The 20,068-nt window shown below is 38.6% G+C and overlaps 1 protein-coding gene across 1 annotated transcript; it reads right to left on the reverse strand.

Annotated features, from left to right (window-relative positions):
- Window positions 1-5,632: 5,632 nt before the first annotated feature.
- Window positions 5,633-6,493, reverse strand: LOC124867729 (myosin heavy chain, fast skeletal muscle-like). Its single transcript, XM_047364309.1, has one exon. The coding sequence runs from the start codon at window positions 6,491-6,493 to the stop codon at window positions 5,633-5,635; it is 861 nt and encodes a 286-aa protein (XP_047220265.1).
- Window positions 6,494-20,068: the final 13,575 nt, after the last annotated feature.

Consider the following 20,068-nt stretch of genomic DNA (forward strand, 5'->3'; position numbering starts at 1 on the left):
CTCCTTTTCTAGAGAAATCTCATGTTTCACCCACGTCCAGAACATTCATTGCACATTACTTACTTAAAGTGAATGTTTCCATGGTTGCCTTTCCACATCACAGGAAGTACTCTAAGCATGGATAGCTTTTGTTTCATTTAATAAAGTTGTATCATTTTGTTTTTTGTGAAATACAACACAATAGAAACATATTGTTGTGCTTAGCTTAAAACTTTCACTAGTAATCTTTCAACCCTAGTTCCAGCTTTTGGAACAACAGTTTGCTAAACAACAGGATGCTTCCCAGATTTATATGTACAGTGCCCTTAACAATTGTTAGTACCGCTGGTAAGGTTGTTCACAATAAACTTAGAAATAAATGGTGATCCCAAGAGGCCCCTCTTTGCAGCAGTTCTCCAAGAGTGAGCTCCTGTACTATCCTGCTTTCTGTGTTGGGTGAAGATAAACTTGGGTCATTGTGCAGCCTTGCTTTTGCCTTGTTTTGCCTTTCTTGAATAACATGCTCTCACAACTTTCCGGTTCCCAAGAAGGCCTAAGAAATACTCGTCTCTGTGTCAAACAGTGTTCCTAGAAACTTAGTCATTGGGGTTGTCATTGGGCCAATAGTTGGTGATTTTGTTAGGAACAATATTTGGTGGAACAATATTTGGTGGAATTAAATCAGAAAAATTACAGAAAATACACAAATGAATAAACAAAATAATTAATCGCAACTCAAACAAAGATGGCATCAGTTCAAAATTTTGCATGAATTTCATCTTTAAACAAATACTCTTAAGTTGCTTGCTTCACAGCTTTGAATCCCCAGAATTATAGCTTCCAACCCACCATATAAATGGGGAAGTGACTCGTGACCCCAACTATTGATAGATAATACCAGGATTACTAATAAAGAGGGCTACAAGGACAGTCCAGTCTGCATCAACAGCCAATATACAAGTACTGTTGTAACATTTATCGCATAAATATGGTTTAGGTATTAACATGTTTTATATCTAGTTTGATCTCTGATTGCAATCTTAAGACCTTTTAGATTTGTGGCCTCAGGTTTGGTCCTGTTTCCCAACTTTTGGAACCACAGCTTTACTGAAATACCTCAGAGGAGGGAACTCTTTTCTGGAAATGTCTCCTCATAGTTGGGCATGAATCTTAACTACTTGCATTCAACTTATCCATGTCCCACCTGTAAGTCGTAAAACCAGTAAAATTTGTTAATCTGAGACCAAGTCGAGACCAAGACCACACAAGACCAAGACTTTGAGGGAGGCGAGAACAAGTCCAAGACGAAGACAGCATCAGTTTTCGAGACTTTTTCATTACTATATCCACACTATCGCAGTTATAATAACAGTCTTGAAAACTGATTTTGTTTCTGCAAACATTTAAAGAAATTGTGCCTGTGGCGGCTCACTAGGAAAGGATTGCAGAGTACCTAACTCACTAGACATTCTTTCTTTCTTCACGTTGTACAGACAGAAAACCATTTGTATAGTTGGACTGGAAAATGATGGATACTTTTTTTTCGCATCCGTCTCATCTTATTATCCTCATGGCTTCAAGGATTAGAAATTGAAGCATATTTAAAAAAAAATAAAAATCCTGCTTGATTGCATTTAACTGCAGGCAAGAGATTTTGTCTAAATTGCAGTAATAGAAACAGATGTCACAGCAGTGGTCAATCCAGCATGTCCTAGAACAAGAACATAATATTATAGTCTCAAAAACAGTCTAGAGACCAAGACGAAGTATGGTTAGAGTACTACGTTGCAAGTACTTTCTACCGATTTATTTTTCAAAATTGTTTGGTTTCAAATAATGTAGCAACATGCTTACTTATAGGAATGCTCCCCAAAACAGGTTCAGCTGTTTAGGGCTGCTGCTATGGACACTTCCTAACTTGTTGTATTAAAAAATATTGAAGAGCTGGTTTGTTTTTTTCCCCAGATAGATAGCCACCTTAGAGTTATAACGTTTGTCTTTAATATAGGTGTGATCACCCTCTTGTTGTATTCTGAATTTCTGTGGAGGATCACAATGCATAGAGAAGGTTCCTGACCAGCATCTCTTATCCATTTTTATACACAGTATTGCAAATAGGAGACATACACACTGTTTCAAGAAGGATTTATAAACACCAGTTGGTGATATTAAAAGACCTAACAATATTTACCCACTGAGATCCAAACATGGTGTTAAAAATTCAATGGAAATTTGTGACTACAGCAACAGCTTTGTGTAATTCTAGGCAATAATAAATCAAATGGTGAAAAGATGAGAAACAGTGAGCTCATGTTATCCCAGAGCTAATCTGTTTTTTTATTAATGCTGAAGCTGTGGTTTTAGTTTTTCTGCTCATCTCAAGCTCGAGATGAGAGCAGTTATTTCCTCTGGCCCAGCTAAGACTTGGTGCAGAGATAGAACTATGTTACAAATTTCAGTGCTTCGACAGTGTAAACATTGGTGATAAGCACAAGCACTTGTTAAGGACTGAAACTGGTTTAGTGGATAACCCTTCAACTGGTGTTGCACACTTCTGTTTCTGTTGGGAAATTAAATCGATGCAACCTGACAGAAATGCAAATAAACAGTTCATTACAGCATTTTTCTGAACTGTGTAGGAGGAAGGCAGCCATATTATATGTTAGGGCCAAAGAAAATGTATCATATTGTACATTGATAGTACCAAAGGGTGAGTGCTGCATTGCCAAAACTGACTATAATGCATTGGTGCCATTGTTGCTAACTCCTAAATAATACCTCTGTCACACTGTTATGTATTAGCCTTTCCTTTCAGTAATTCGATGTACGCTTCATGTAACACTTCAACAAACTCAATTTGATCACCACAACAACCAGCTAGACATTTTTGCTGTTGAAAAATTCTACCTCCGCTCAGAATCAGGGGAAATTTGAGTGAAATGTTGCAGCAGTGACTCGATAACAACTTTACTTAGGCCCTGTTTACACTATGATCCATTGAACGATCCATTGAAAATTGGCATTTTTTACATTTCTGTTAACACATCTATAGGACAACATTTTAATTGCAATGTCCTTTCACACCGCACCATTAGAGATGTGAAAATGGTGCAATCCCCCTGCCATGCCACTAGTTGGCGGTATGTTCTTTGAAACTCAACAAAATACACAAACACGTCCTCCACTTTCTTGGAGAATCGTCATTAGATTCAAAAGAGCCAGGAGCACAAGTAAGTATTTTGGAATCTGCCATTGTTATTGGTCAAATTGTCGCCTTCTGTGGGTTTAAAACTGGTCAGAAGCTGTTATGTTGTGTGCATGCACGTTAATTTCTACTGATGTCAGTCATGCTGCGCATGAGCCAGAGCTTCCCGTAAGAAAGACAAAGGAGACCAGGGTATTTTCAACCCCCCACATTCTGGAACCCGTTCTCAAATTTTGCCATTTCAGAGAAATGCGCTGTTGTCGTGTAGACAAACAGTAGAAGTGCAACTAAACGTTTCTGTTTTCACTAGAAAACGTTTTGTGATAACAGGTCCTTTATCAAATCAGACAGTTCATTCACCCCTTTAAGGGTGGACACTAAACCTCAGAAATGCTGTTGTGATTATTAATATGAATATATTATTTAATATTTAATATTAATATTTAAATATTTTATTAAATAATATTTAGGTCTGTTAAGGGTTGTCCTGTGAATACCAGCCCAATAAGGCGGTGGTATGAGGACAAAATTGAAAGGGATGAGCCAAGCTCTGACATTATTGAACAGCACAACTCTGCACACACATGGAATGAATTCACACAATTTCTTAAAATACAAGAATTTATTAACAAAAATAAGTCAACTCAAAGTCAAAAATATTTCAATCAACAAACTCTTTGCTATGCAAAAACAATCCAACAAAACTACCAAGCAGAATTAAAGAATAACAAAGACTAATGGGCTATGTACAATATAAACAAGTTGATCAAACATGGTTGAAAACCATGACCGAAAGAGTGATGCAACATCACCATGCAATGTTATTTATGTTTGAGAACCAAGGATTATCTTGAAGAATCAGGAATTGAAGTTAAGTTAATCTTGGAACCAACTTAGGCAATAACCAGCATACCTTTGGACAACCATTCACAATGCAAGATCAGATAAAAAATAATTTTAATAAAATAATATTTTAAAGAATGATTTGCTGAACAAAACCAACCTTGTGGATGACTAATTCTCAATGGTGTTTAATTAGCTGCCTTTCTTTATTAAAATAATATTTAAAGAAATATTATTTTGAATAAGAACCAAATCTTTGAGAAATGGGCCTAATTGTGTTACTTATTTATCAAGTTTAGTAAATAATATTTAGGGAAATATTATTTTACTAGATTGAAAACTAACAACCTTTTTGGGTAAATGATCTTTAGTAGGCAAGCACGTGTTCTTAGCTGTTAACGGTTACTAGTGAGCAGTTACTAGTGAGCTAACAAAAGAAGCTTATAGCTTACCATCCACATCAAACACATACCTTTAAAATACCATTAATAAAAGGGTTAAAATGCATAAGCGTGGTCGGCATGTTATGGCCGATCTGTGTTTAAAATCACCCTTTAAATAAAGTTTGTCTCAACTTTAAAAAAACACAAACACAGAACACATAAACTGAGCACATGTGCTGAGCAGATAATCTGCTACCACTAAGATGGGTGAGTTTTCAACATAAACAAAACCAGATGCCATAAAACTAAAATAGTTTAGATTATTTCATTCTAAACTACTTCTCTCTGCCCAAAACACAATCTCTTATGTGAACCGTGCTGAGGAAAATTTGTCCCGGGCGACGAAGTTGAAGAAAGCTTCCACAGTGAACAAAGGGTTAGCTGCAGCTAACCTCCGTAGCTGTGGGGTGGGGCGGCTCGTTCTGTCAGCTGGCCAAACTGCACGTTACTGCTGTAGCCACGGTGATGCAGTCCCGTTGTCCATCCTTCAGACCGGGAAAACTGCTCCACTCGGCGTTGTAGAGACAGGTTCTCTGCTGGGAACTCTCTGGAACACAGTTTGCTTCTGTAGACTTCAGAGAGAAAAGTCAAGCAACGCTTGTACCTTAATTACCCCCGTTCATGAATGAATACCTGATACACAAACAGCAATTAATTCCTACTTAACTTAGTGCATATGATCGCATGATTGTATGACACTCTTGGATCCAGTTTGAAGAGTTATGTCTGTATGCCAGCAAAGAGACATTAGCGTGCTGCGTCCCTCCATCCAGTTCCTCTGGGGTCCTGCGTGGAAGAGGTCAGTTTGTTGCAAAAGCGGGGTTTTTATTCGGACAGGGACGTCACGGGAAGTCTGCCGTTACGCCGTTTCTGGCTGTGCTGGATGTAGGTTAATGCGATTTATTTTGAAAGTTCCAGAAAAGGTCTTACTGGCCCTTCATGTTGTACCCATGGCTGTGGTCCCAACAATGCTAAATAATTTATTTAATGATTATCAAATCACTTGTGGTCACTGATGTTCCAGGTGATCCTTTAATATACCTGTGTATATATATAAATATATTAACCTATGTATACACTACCAGTCAAAGGTTTTAGAACGCCTTTCTCATTAATGGTTTTCTTTATGTTTATGACTATTTACATTGTACATAGATTCTCACTAAAGTCGGGGCTCCACAAAGGGCTTGACTTGAGAAACATGGAACGTGGGGTGAATCCTCATAGAGTTGGGTAATCCCAGCCGTACAGCGACAGGGTTGAAGATCTTGGAAATTGGGAAAGGTCTAACAAATCGGGGTGCCAACTTCCGGGATTCTACTCTTAATGGTAGGTCCTTGGCGAAGAGCCAAACTTTCTGCCCCACCTGGTACTTAGGGGCAGGGGTCCATCTCCGGTTGGCCGTTCTTGACTGAATCAGTGACATTCTGATCATCGACCTCCTGGCCTTTCTCCATATTCTTTGGCACCTTAGGGCATCATTCCTGCTCCTGACCTCATTCTCTGCAGTTTTCTTACCCTTCTCCAGTTCATGAATTGTCTTTCCTGTTTCACTAATATGCTCAGTCAAATCACTTATTTCCTGTTGCAGGTTCTTGTTCTCCCTCTTCAGGGTCTCCAGGTAGCCCAGAGCTTCTTCATAGGAGTTTTTCATTTTGAACATCTCTGTGTTCAAAGCACGCACCTCCTTCAGAGCTCCTTCCAGCTTGACCTGACTCTCTTCATACTTCTGCTTCCACTCTGCAAGAACCTTGTCAAAGTTCCTCTGCTTCTTGTCCAGGTTTGCAGCCAGAGCATTAGCTCTCTCCACATCAATCATCAAGACCTCCACTTCACCCTGTAGCCTCTGTTTGGTCTTCTCCAGAGAGGCACATTTCACATTCACGGCCTCGATGGACTCTTCCGCATCCTGAATACGCTGGGCAAGCTTTTTCTTGGCCTCCTCGAGCTCCTCCGTGCGCTGAATGGCATCAGTTTCATACATGGTTCTCCACTGAGCCACCTCGCTGTTAGCCTTGGACATAGCACACTGCAGCTCAGCTTTGGCCTCCTGCTCTTCCTCATACTACTCTCTGAGCAGATCACAGTCATGACGAGCCGAATGAACAGCATGAGCCAGAGCGTTCTTGGCCTTAATCTTATTAAATACTTCCTTTAGATCATGGTATTCTTGAGGTACCTTGGATAAATCCGGATAGGTCTCCTCAACCTCATTCTCCACAATGACCTCTGTAGCAGCAGACAAAAGGCAGTCAGCGGAACATGACTCAGACCAACCCAGAACTTCTTTTCTTTTCCAGTCAATGTGAGGGTTGTGTTTCTGCAACCAGGAGGCCCCTAGGACAACAGGAAGTTCAGGTGAATTTATGATCATGAAGGTTACATTCTCTTGATGATTACCTCCAACTGTTAAGGTAATCTCCTCCGTCCTGAGGTGTGAATTGTTCATGCTGTGACCATCCAATGCTAGCACTTTACGTGTGTCACCTGACGGAATGAGCTTTATGTCGTTCTTCATGGTGAATGCTTCATCCATGAATTCAGTGTCTGCTCCTGAATCAATAAACACGGCCCCCTGGAGAGACATGGAAGAGGTTAGAAAATGAGCAGGAAACAAGAAGGAGGAGGCTGTTAGCTGACTTCGGCTCAGTAGAAAACTCCCTTCCTCTGCTGAGCCTGTCCTTTTTAATGGACAACTGAGTGCTAAATGTCCCTTCTCTCCACAATAAAAACAGAGCTTGAATCTTCTCCGACGATCCTTCTCTTCAGGGGTAATCTTGGTTCTGCACAATCCTCATTTTCCTCAGTGAGAGGTGACCGACTCCTTCTCTCATGCCAGAGTCCAGGACCCTGAGTTAATGAGGAACGACCCTCCTCATGTCACTTCCCCCTCCCACTTTCTGCTAGCCGAATGGCAATGCGAGCAGCCAGGTCCTCGAGTTGTTTCAGGGAAGAGGGGTAATCACGGGTCGCTAACTCATCCTTGATGTCTGCGTTTAGTCCTTGCGTAAATGCATCCATCTGTGCTGCCTCATTCCAACGGCTATCTGCGGCCAACAAATGAAAGTCAATTATATAAGACGAGACAGACTGATCACCCTGTTTGAGGGACAATAATCCTCTTGCGGCCTCACAACTAGGAAAAACAGGGTTAAAAACTCAAATGAGTTCCTTGGAAAAAGTTTCATAGAAGGTACAAGATGCAGACCTGTTCTGCCATTCAGCAGTCCCCCACTGCTTCGCCCTTCCTGCCAGCAGAGATATAACAAAAGCCACCTTAGAACGTTCAGTGGGAAAGGATGAGGGCTGAAGCTCAAAATGAATTTCACACTGAGTTAGGAAAGCTCGACATTGGTCTGGGTCTCCCCAGAACATCTCAGGCGGAGATAGGTGTTGCTCCTTTTGTGATGGTGGCGGCTCGGAGACAAGATTGCCAGAACGTAATGTGGAAATTATTTCCTCCAAGCCGGAACGCAACCAGGAAAGGGCCTCATCAACGTGGGTGCGCCACTGTTGTGCTGGCGATGGGTCCATTTTTGGCCAGATTTTTCTGCTATGAATCACAAAAAGGCGGACCCAAGATTCAGCCAGACACAGTACTGAAAGTTTAAAAGGTTTATTCAGCCACAGGAAAACGTCACACAGGTAACACTCCTCACAGCTTCCAGGAATCACTGCTTTTGTCTTGAGTGGAACTTGAAACCCAGAGAGGAAACCTCAGTGGGCTGCAGGCGGTGATCTCCACAGCACAGGTAAGAAGTGAGTCCAGGCTGAATAATCCGAGGGCTAGGCTTGCTCAATAATCCAAGGACAGAAACAGGGTCAACGGTCGGAACAAGAGGTGTCAAGCAAGGGGCAGGCAGAGGCATAAACCAGATGCAGGAAACAAGGTCGACAACCAAAATCCAAATTGTCCGACAGGGAGCAGGCAGAGGCATAAATTCAAAAGGCAAGGCAAGGTCAAGAACAATGATCAGACAGGAAGGAACGCTAGATATCTAGTCACACAATGGCTTTCAAAAATCTGGCACAGTCTGCTTGTCAGAGTCAGTATATATCAGGGAAGACACAGGTGCTTGGCATTCCACAGATTGCACTACACTGCAGCAGCCACCAGGTGCATCTAATCTGCTGATTGCAGCCAGGGAGACAGGGTAGAGCAGACGTGCCGGAATCATAACAAGCAGACAGCTCAGGACTGAGGTGATGATGGCATGTCTGATATGGACATGACTCGGGAAATTCCAGAAAATCACCTTATGTCATGGGTGACCAATGGGACTGCCATGGCAACAACCACTGGCCAATGGGCACACAGAGTTTGGTGGAAATGCTCTATAAAATGGGCAAGAATAGAGGAACTAGTTGGTTTCAGGCTTCTGGAAGTCCTGAATCAACCTCGTTTATGTCTCTGGGTTTCCTTCAACTCTTCAGCCTCTGGAAACTACTGTCTTTGGAGACATATAACAACAAAGATCCTGTTTAACCATCGAAGCCTGGAGCATCAGTGCCTGCCACTTAAAGGAAGAAACCTGAAGATTGAGTCGTATTCCCTTCAAGAAACCACTCATTGTTACCAGAAGAATCTTCTCCATCAGGTGCATGGATGAGCCTCCGTCTTCAAAGCCTCTCTAAACTCACCAGTTTCAGCATCAGGGAAAGACAGGTTGAGTTGATTGATTCATTCTATTATTGAAATTATTTTGTGTTGCCGAATTTAAGCTGTTACTGACCCCTGCAAAAGCGTTACTAATTAAAGAAAGCATATAAAAGTCTAGTTAAATCGTGGACATTCAATTATTTGAGTCACCGTATTTTTGGTTTTTCATTGGTGGTAAAAAAGTCTTGTTGCTTGGTTCTAAGATATTTTAGGAGGTTTTTATAAGTTGCCTTAGCCACGTTTGTTAAAACAGCGCCCTTGGAGCTCGTGCCGAGCCACTAAAATTAACCTAGCCCATATACCAAGAGCCAGTTGTAAAATTTGGGAATGAGCAGCCGTGAACAAAAGTGACTGTTGAAAGTGTGGATGACTACGATAGGCTACTCAGTCATCCAGACCTCCAGTTGAAGAAGGGCGAGACTCTTGTATGAAGGCTGTCACAGGCTAGGCGAGTCATTTCCCGACACCAGCTTAAACAGAACTTTCAGTAAACCTGCTTGGTAAGATCTTTCAGGTTTAGGGAAGTCCGAACCCGTTGGATGGAGAGCTGGATTGAGCAATCCCTTTAGACATAGGGAAGTAGGAGGGAGGGGTTAGCTCATCGGACAACGAAAAGGCCTCAAAACAATGAATGAACACATATGCAGTTATGTAGCAAACAAAAAATTTTAAAAAGAACTTTGAATATGTTTTATATTTTAGATTCCTTAAAGCAGCCGCCCTTTGCTGTGATGACTGAAATATTAACGTTTGGCCGTCCCTCAATGAACGTCTGTTCTTTCAAGACTCTTTGGAGAGCTATTTCAGGTGACCACCTCATGAAGCTCATGACAGCAAAGCAGTAATCAAAGCAAAGGGTGGCTATTTTGTAATAATCTAAAATATAAAAATGTTTTTGTTTACTACATAATTCCATGTGTGTTCATTCATCCTTTTGTTGCCTTTGGTGAGAATCTACAATGTAAATTGTAATGAAAATAAAGAGACCCATTAAGTGAGAAAGTGTATCTAAAACCAATCTTTCACCAGTCTTGCTGTGTGTATTGGTGAATGTCATCCTGATACACGGCACCGCCTTCAGGATACAATGTTTGAACCATTGGATGCACATGGTCCTCAAGAATGGTTCAGTAGTCCTTGGCAGTGACGCGCCCATCTAGCACAAGTATTGGGCCAAGTGAATGCCATGATATGGAACCCCAAACCATTACTGATCCACTCCCATGCTTCACTCTGGGCATGCAACAGTCTGGGTGGTACGCTTCTTTGGGGCTTCTCCACACCGTAACTCTCCCGGATATGGGGAAAACAGTAAAGGTGGACTCATCAGAGAGCAATACATGTTTCACATTGTCCACAGCCCAAGATTTGCGCTCCTTGCACCATTGAAACCGACGTTTGGCATTGGCATGAGTGACCAAAGGTTTGGCTATAGTAGCCCGGCCATGTATATTGACCCTGTGGAGCTCCCGACGGACAGTTCTGGTGGAAACAGGAGAGTTGAGGTGCACATTTAATTCTGCCATGATTTGGGCAGCCGTGGTTTTATGTTTTTTGGATGCAATCCGGGTTAGCACCTGAACATCCCTTTCAGACAGCTTCCTCTTGCGTCCTCAGTTAATCCTGTTGGATGTGGTTCATCCTTCTTGGTGGTATGCTGACATTACCCTGGATACCATGGCTCTTGATACATCACAAAGACTTGCTGTCTTGTTCACAGATGCGCCAGCAAGACGTGCACCAACAATTTGTCCTCTTTTGAACTCTGGTATGTCACCCATAATGTTGTGTGCATTTCAATATTTTGAGCAAAACTGTGCTCTTACCCTGCTAATTGAACCTTCACACTCTGCTCTTACTGGTGCAATGTGCAATCAATGAAGACTGGCTACCAGGCTGGTCCAATCTAGCCATGAAACCTCCAACACTGAAATGACAGGTGTTTCAGTTTCAGTGTCCAACCCCTGTATATATATATATATATATAGATAGATAGATAGATAGATAGATAGATAGATAGATAGATAGATAGATAGATAGATAGATAGATAGATAGATAGATAGATAGATAGATAGATAGATAGATAGATAGATAGATAGATAGATAGATAGATAGATAGATAGATAGATAGATAGATAGATAGATAGATAGATAGATAGATAGATAGATAGATAGATAGATAGATAGATAGATAGATAGATAGATAGATAGATAGATAGATAGATAGATAGATAGATAGATAGATAGATAGATAGATAGATAGATAGATAGATAGATAGATAGATAGATAGATAGATAGATAGATAGATAGATAGATAGATAGATAGATAGATAGATAGATAGATAGATAGATAGATAGATAGATAGATAGATAGATAGATAGATGGATATATATATATATATATATATAGATATATGCATATATATATATATAGATATATATATATAACCATGGTGTTGGGTATTGGGGTTTGGTCACCTTCAAACTGCCCATGTGAGAATGCTCTAGCAAAGACACTCTGTTGACACAGACTTAGGTGAACAAAGGAGGATTTTACTTCAACTAGGCCCATAGAAATTACAGATCTTTACATCAATTTGGAGGAATCTTAAGCTAAATGTAGAAGAATCCCCAAAGAACCATGAAAACAACCCTTTTTCAAAAACGTGTCAGACAGCACACTCAGTTTCCCATATTTGGCTCTAAGCATACAGCTCCAACTATAAGCACAGTGAGGTATTCATATCTTGCCTTTTTTCTCTGAGCACATGGATTTGGCTTAAAAAATTTTCTTTAAGCCCAAACTGAGTCCTCAAGTCCTAATGTATTATCCGTAACTACAATGGCATAGTGACTTTTTTTTGTCTTGTACATTGGTTTGGGTTTCTTAAGTCTGGTTTGTTTATGTAATCCAGACATGGTTAGTAGTTTAGTGTAGCCATCTCTTATTACACTATGTATAAGCTCTGTTTAGATCATAATGGTATTATGCTTTACCAACCATGACTAAAAAAATTTATTATGATTCATATTCTCTAAAAATGATAAAAGAATCTCAAGTTCTGCTAGGGTATTCAAACCTAAGAGCACAACTGTATTCTTAAAATCAAACCAAACGTTTATCAGAGGAAGAATATGTTCGGGCCAACATTTGTTTTTGTTTTTTAAAAACTTATGATATGACATGATTGCAGAGAAACCCAAGACACATTTGTTCTCCAAAGACAGAAAAAAACATTAATAACATTACGTCTATTGAATCCTTGCAGTAGAGATCAGTGAGTCCAAAGGATGCTTACTTTGCTGAATTTTAATTTGACACAAGCAGTTGAACAGCTCAAGCGATTCCGCCTAATGAAGCAGTAAGCACATCTGCTCAATATGTGTCAAATGTTGTCTAAACCTGACCTTTAAATATGCCAAGAAAATGCATCATTAAAAACGATTTTGACAGATTTAAGAAAATTAGACACATTTTCTTTTTAAGTTCCAGTAAACTGTCTTGGAATTGCAAACGGTGTTGCTGATGTAATCAACTTGTTTGGCAATTCCAAGATGTTTGGTGCCTGAAAAAAGGCTTGAAGTGTTTGCAGGATAAACTGTCAGCAGTTTAAACATCAGTGGAGTCTATGCACACAGAACCATTTCAACATTGTTACACCAACCAGTTAATTCATAAAAACCTTTTACTCTGCACAAAGCAGGTAAGTGCATTGCTCTGAGCAACATCAGTAATACGACACCAGCCAGAAATGATAAAACTAATGAAACGTTTTGAAACAATCATATGAACCTACCAGGTATTTTTTAACCAATAGCTGGTCGATTCCCACGTTACATCCAATGTTAAAGAGATGAAGGTCAGTTCTTAACTCATATTCTTCAGATTTTACACAGCATGATGTTTCTACTGGGTATGAAGATCTATTTTCAGTCAGGTGTAATGCAGGTGAGGACTGAGGACATAACCTGAAGGGACAACCCTGGATCATCTGGGGACTACACATTATGAGGACAACGCCTTTCACATTTTTAAGTTTAGTATAAACACTGAGGTTGAATACCAGAGCTATATTTCAACATAAAGACTATGAGCAGGAAGCAATGACTTGTCTTCGCTGTAACATTTTAAACTTTCAGAATAAAGAACTTACATACACTGTACTGTAAATATATTTTACTGCTATAGTTTACACATTAGAACCTAATCAGCCAAACAGTAAAACAAACTAATGAATACTACCTGGAGTGGTTTACTTATATAGATTTTTTTACACAATACTTTGCCATTTTTGATTAGGTTTTGTGATTCCTACTGTGATGTCATCATTCTGTCTTAATTTAGTGGAAAGTGGACTATTGTGGCTTTGCTTTAATGCTGTGCTTCATCCCACCATAGAGATCCGGATGCAGTTACATTGAAAATGTCTTAATACAAGTAAAATTAACTGCTTTACAGTTATTCTTCTAAATCCATCAACTATGTTGGAAAAAACATTTTATATTTCTGTATTTTACTTAAATTTGGTTCTTTATTCAAAAGTGTTTAACCTATCAATGGAAAACGCTTACAATTTTTATGTAGCTTCCACTGCACAACTGTGTTGGGACAATGGTGATTCTGCTCTGCCCTCCTACATCCGACAGTGCTTGATTCTGGTTATATTTTAATCTTCATTTCAAGGAAAGACTGCTAAATATTTAAAAACCGTTTCATTTCTGGATTTTTTGTTCTCCTCCTTATGTCTACAGGCTGGCACATTTAAAAAAGCCTCAAGTGGTTAAAGAAATTACAAAGAGTAAAATTAGTGTTACTGTTCTGCATGTAAGCCATGTAACTTAGCACATTCATAGGTCACTGCAGTTTGGTGGAAATGTGACTTAACATCCTCTACATGTAATATTGATTTCTTAACATGCTTCATCCCCAAGTTTGAATGCTGCTGCATAGAATAATCAAAAGGCTGAAATACAGTTAAAAAAAGAAAATAATTTCATAGCTTGCTGGCAAAGAAACACTGACAGGCTGTGATCACATGTTTTTGCTCTTTTTTCCTTTCCTCTCATCAGGCTGTCTCATTTTACCAAATATATTCTCTGGCTTAAGATATTAATTGTTGGTCTTCTATAATAATAATAATAATAATAATAATAATAATAATAATCTTTAAGGTTTACTCCCAAAAACATTTTTCCACATTATTTATATTTGTGTTATCTACCATTGTTGAACCTAACGCATCTTTAATTGGTGCTTTCCTCTGCTCTCTTTGCTTGCTCTCTGCCACCGATCAAACACACAAGAAAGGGGGAGCACGATGTGGCTCGCAGGTCATTCTGCATTTTATATACATATTCGATAATTACTTATTTAAACATTTGTTCAGATCGCACATGTGCTAACATTTCCCAGTTCAATTAGTGCATTCATTATTTTATTGCATAATTTTTTTTACTGTAATTCTTTGAAATTAATGTGTTTAACATGTGTCTCTCCCCTTGTTAAAACAAGAGAAACATGTTCTAAATCTGTATTACACTAGTTCATTGCTACCTAGAACTGGTTCGAAATTCTCTCTACTGTGACATTCGTGAGTTATTTTAACACTTAAGCACATTAAAACATATTTTTTGTTGCTGCACATTTGTTTGGGAACGCTTTGTGTTTCATAGGGTTTTTTCTTGCCTAGTAAAGGGGTCGCTAAATTAGCATTAGCTTCAGCACTACTATGGCTACCCATTTTGTCTCTCCTATTGTTTCTCCATCTCTGTCTCCTCCTCTCTCTTGGTCTGTGTTTCAAATGTTTAGTTACTCCTCTGCCTTCTTAAGTGTTAAAGGTACATGTAATAAATGTAGTTTTCTTGTAGCTGTGGAGGTGAGGGTGTTAAAATTGGAGGTTCAGCTCTGAGCTGTTGAAAAAACAAGCAGAAACCTGAAGCCTATTAGCCTCCGTGGAGCAAACAAGGGTAGATTCATGAAACGATTCCTGTTTCCATCCCCTGATCGTAGTCTGGTGACACTGGGAGACGCTTCCTCCAGGGCCAAAGTTCAGAGTTTCCTCAGGGTTAACTCCTTCACTCATACGTTGCAGAGTGGAACATGAAGGAACAACATCAAAACACTGAGTTGTTGACGAGATTCAGGTTTTTTTTTATTTTTTATGACTTTGCTGCACGTGAAACACAGGGCTTACAGACTCATATACCGCTGCTCCGGTCGCCGTCTCTACCACCCACACATACAAGAACACCGACCTCACTCCTTCACTCTTAATTCTAAGCTACGGCAGCGCACAGCACCACCTCTGTCCGGAGGAATGATGTCAACATCTTACATACACACACACGAAACATACACCCCACACACTGAGCTTCTAATCACATATAGTTCAGGCAATTCCTGCAACATCAGGTTTACTGGGTGACGGTAGGAAGGATAGTCCTAGGTCCTAGTCCATGGGTCACCACCAACTTGTCCACATTGCTAACCAATTTTTCCTGCTCAGCGACACACCCACTGAGTAGCCAACCCTGATAAATGGGAGTTTCATAGTCAGAAACATGGCATTAGAGACACCAGTGACCATAGTAAATGTTTGACATCAAATCCTATTTGAAATTGCTGACTAAGGATAAGTGTGAATACAGTAAGACTGTTATTTATGTTGCCAGTAATGACACCCGCTTACGGCAATCGGAGGCCACCAATATTAGTATTGCTTTGGTGTATACGTTTTTCAAAACAATGTCAGACTTTGCAATTTTCTGCCTGTTCAGACCAGTGATGACGTTAAATGATTCAACCACTGGCTGTCTAGGTGGTGTCCTGAAAACGATGTGGGCTAGATTGATAATTGGTGAACATTTTGGGAAAACCTGGTCTGATCCGGACAAAGGGGATCCATTACACTTTGGACAGAGCAGCTCTTCTTTCAATGAGTCTGACTAAATTTATTATTTCTGATAACCTATTACCCCATTGAGACAGTGTCCTGCCCATGGCCAAAATCAAAGTGATTAAAAACTAATCTAAAAGGAAGCAAATCCTGAAAATCTGGTTTGAATGTGGTTCATTGAACATATGATATCTCATTTTAAAGACATTGTTAGTTAATGACTTGATTTCAGATTGATGTATCTTGTCTCACAGAAACCTGGCAGCAGAAAGAGGACTATGTTAAGTATAGATGAGTCACCTACTTCTAATTATTTAAACTTTTGAATTTCTCAAAATATTTGGCAAGGAGAAGTAGCAACCATCTTTCAGTTAGATTTATTGATTAATCCCGGGCTAACTGATAGCTACAATTGTTTTGAATATCTAAGCCTTCATTTTTCTCATCCAACTTACAAACCACTATAACCACTTCTGTCTGTTGTTTTGTATCTTCAACCACGCATTACACTTTTTAGATCAATTCTCAGATTTATAATCTGATTTAGTGTTAAATACTGATAAGGTTATTATAGTGGGGGGTTTTAACATTCATGTTTACACTGAAAGTGTTAGCCTAAATGTTGCCTTTAATGCTACTTTCAATTCAACTCAACTGGAATTGCTCAAAACATCCACAGACCTACTGACTTTTGTCTTCATACTCTGGACCTTGTGCTGTGTGAACAAATAACAGTATTTTTTCATTACCCCGTCCTGTCTGGCCATTTTTTAATAACCTATGAGTGTAATCTAACCGAGTACTGTGACCCTAAGAGAAATTGAATTATGGTAGATCTTTATCAGATAATGTTGTAACAAATTTTAACAACAACAAATGAGATGCTCATTTGCCAACAATTTAATTTCTACTCTTTCAAAAATTTATGTTTTTGGTCATAGTGTCATTTCCTCATTGCATGTGGTATTAGACAATGTAGCCACCCTGAACAAAAAGGTTATCATTTATAAGAGCTGGGTCCTTGATTTAATTCAAAGCTGGAAACTTGAAAGCACAATGCTAGGAAATTGTAGAGAAAATGGCACTCTAGACATCAAAAGGAGTCCCACTTAATCTGGAAAAATAGTCTAGATATGCTAGAACAGCATATTTTTCATCATCAGTAGAGGAAAATTAGAATAATCCTAAGTTTCTTTTTAGTACAGTTGCCAAACTTATGCAGTCATACCTCTGCTTGGCCATTCATTCCAGCTGTTGTCAGCAGTAATGACTTTATGGGATTCTTTACAAATACAATTTATTCTATTACAAATGAATCATTGGCATCCTCCTGAACATGATTACTTTATTCTCAGTAAATGAGACAGCATTCGAGGTATCTGTAGAACCTAATCTACGTATTAACTGCTTTGATGTAGTTGAGCTTTCTAGGTTATCAAAAATATTAGTATCATATATACCTTGTATGTTAGACCCAATTCCAACAAAATTTATTGAAGGAATTGTTTCTTTTGATTACCATCCCCATTTTAGATATGATTAATCTATCCTTAGTAAACAGATCTGTACCACAGCCTTTTAAGGTAGCTGTAATTAAACCTTTACTTACAGAACCTTCTCTTGATCAAGATTACTTTAAAAAAATTACAGACCTACACTCGCAGTCAAAGGTTTTAGACACACTTTCTCATTTAATGGGTTTCTTTATGTTTATGACTATTTACATTGTATGTAGATTCTTACTGAAGGCATCAAAACTGCAAATAAATATATAGTATGGAATTATGTAGTAAATTAAATATTGACAAGGAACTTGTTTTATATTTTAGATTTCTTAAAGTAGCCGTCCTTTGCTGTGATGACTGAAAGATTAACCTTTGGATGTTTCTCAATGAACTGGAAAGTTATTTCAAGACTCTTTGAAAAACCATTTTAGGTGACCACCTTAATGAAACTCATGGAGAGAATGGTAAGAGAGCAAAGCAGTAATCAGAGTAAAGGGTGGGAATTTGAAGGCTTTAAAATATAAAAATGTTTAGAGTTAAGTGAGAAAAAAACTTTTAACTGGTAGTTTATGTCTGATCTTCCTTTCTTACCTAAAATTCTTAAGTAAATAGTTGCTAAGCAAGTGTGTGAGCATTTACACAGTGATGATCTGTTTGAAGAGTTTTTGTCAGGTTTCTGAGCTCATTATAGCACTAAAACAGCATTGTTGAAAGTCACTAATGAATATAGTAAACCAGTTGAAGCTATTAGTTTTAATGGCATTACAAAGGCATTACAGTAAAGTTTAAAGTAAGGGTAGAGACATAGGCAATATAATGAGTGCTCACAAAGATGTAAAAATGTATGTGTGCAACAGCTAAACTTTCTCTCTCTGCTGTGCTCTCATGTAGATGAACTCATGCCTACACACACAAACAGGCACTGAGCGCTGAGGTAAAATGTTCTTGTGCTTCCATGAAATATTAAGAGCACAGTTAAATGATGCCAGAGTAAGGTGCTCTCACTTCAAGTTCACCATGTAAAAATCAGCAGTGCCCAGTTAAAATTTTGTTGCTTTGTACCTGTTTATTGACTGTTCACAAATATGTATTTTACACCACTATGTGCCCCACTGGCTTACAGACATACAAACTGTCAAAAGTGCTAATAAATAGTTTATATTGGCCACCTTCTCTACATTTTATATGCAAGCAGCAGCTATTTTGGATATTAAACTCGGTAATGCTTGATGAGCTCCAACGTTTCCAGTCAGGATTTTAAATTCAGTGTGTGTTTTTGATATTCCAATTGAGAATATATAAAATCTGGAATTCAAGTATAAAGTTTCATTAATCCCAAAATCCGGATTAAGACTTCTAAGCAAATCGAACACAGCACTGAAGAACGCACAGCAGTGTAGTAGTTTTAGAAGTGACAGCCAGTGTTTAGGAGAGACTACAGTGACTTTAGCTAATTTCAAAGTGTCATTATGAACAACTAGTTTTCTATGCTGACGTAAATCTCTCATGCAGTGACCATTGTGTAAGCATGATTTTTGATTAACCAGAAGGTGCATAACCAGCTTGAATGATGAGTACTCCATCAAAGGCAATGCAATGCAAGTTTTGACATTAGTCACGTTGGTAATGCATAACCATTAGTGGGAGTATTGTTCCATTATAAAATAACATTAAAATCCCTGATCTAATCATGTGAAGTTAATGGCTTTATTTGACCACTATGCACCTATTTCCAATGTTGTGTGTTTTTGGCCTTAAAAAAAGATTTTAAAACTAGTTAAAGAGCTAGTGCACTGGTTTTAAGAAAATAACAAAAATTTGATATGGATATTAAAATAACAGAAGACTCACTTAGATAGATTAAGATAGTCAGAAGGAGACAGACCAGAAACAGCTGACTGAATGAAGCATTTGTTAACACTACTAGATAACACAGCCAGTAGCCATGGAAGCCTAGAGCACAGAACCACATCACCGCTTTTTCCTGCCAATATGGTTCTGTGTTAACTCACCCTTTCATCACTCCCTACCTAAAGTTCCTGTTGAGGATAACTAGATGTAACTAGCTGTATCTCCAGGTATCCTCACAGTGTGTTTATCAATGCAAGATGGATTTGGGGTGCATCTATGGGGTAAAACTGGGAGTGGCACTGAAAATGGAGAGGTGCTCATTTGGCATCAGGAAACATGACAGACTACTTGGTTTGTCTATGCCCACATCATCCTTTAGTGTTCCGATAAAATGTCATCACGTCTTGAATTATTTCTAAAAAATAAACAAAGAAGCAAGAAAACAAAAAACACAATTTTGGTGGATGCTAATAAAAAAAATCCCAATGGTTTTTCAAAATAAAGTAAATTTTAAGGTTTCATGATATTTAAATTTCAAACTCTCTGATTATGGTTAGTATAAGTGCGTAAATAAAAATTAACATAATATATATTAGAAAAAAATAACATAACATATATATATAGATATATATATATCTATATCTATATATATATATCTATATATATCTATATATATATATATAT

Source organism: Girardinichthys multiradiatus, chromosome 5 (genome assembly GCF_021462225.1).
Source record: "Girardinichthys multiradiatus isolate DD_20200921_A chromosome 5, DD_fGirMul_XY1, whole genome shotgun sequence".
NCBI lineage: Eukaryota > Metazoa > Chordata > Actinopteri > Cyprinodontiformes > Goodeidae > Girardinichthys > Girardinichthys multiradiatus.

What these genes read in the sequence shown, in the direction of transcription:
- LOC124867729 (XM_047364309.1), bottom strand. Translation starts at nt 6,493, where the DNA reads ATGTCCAAGGCTAACAGCGAGGTGGCTCAGTGGAGAACCATGTATGAA.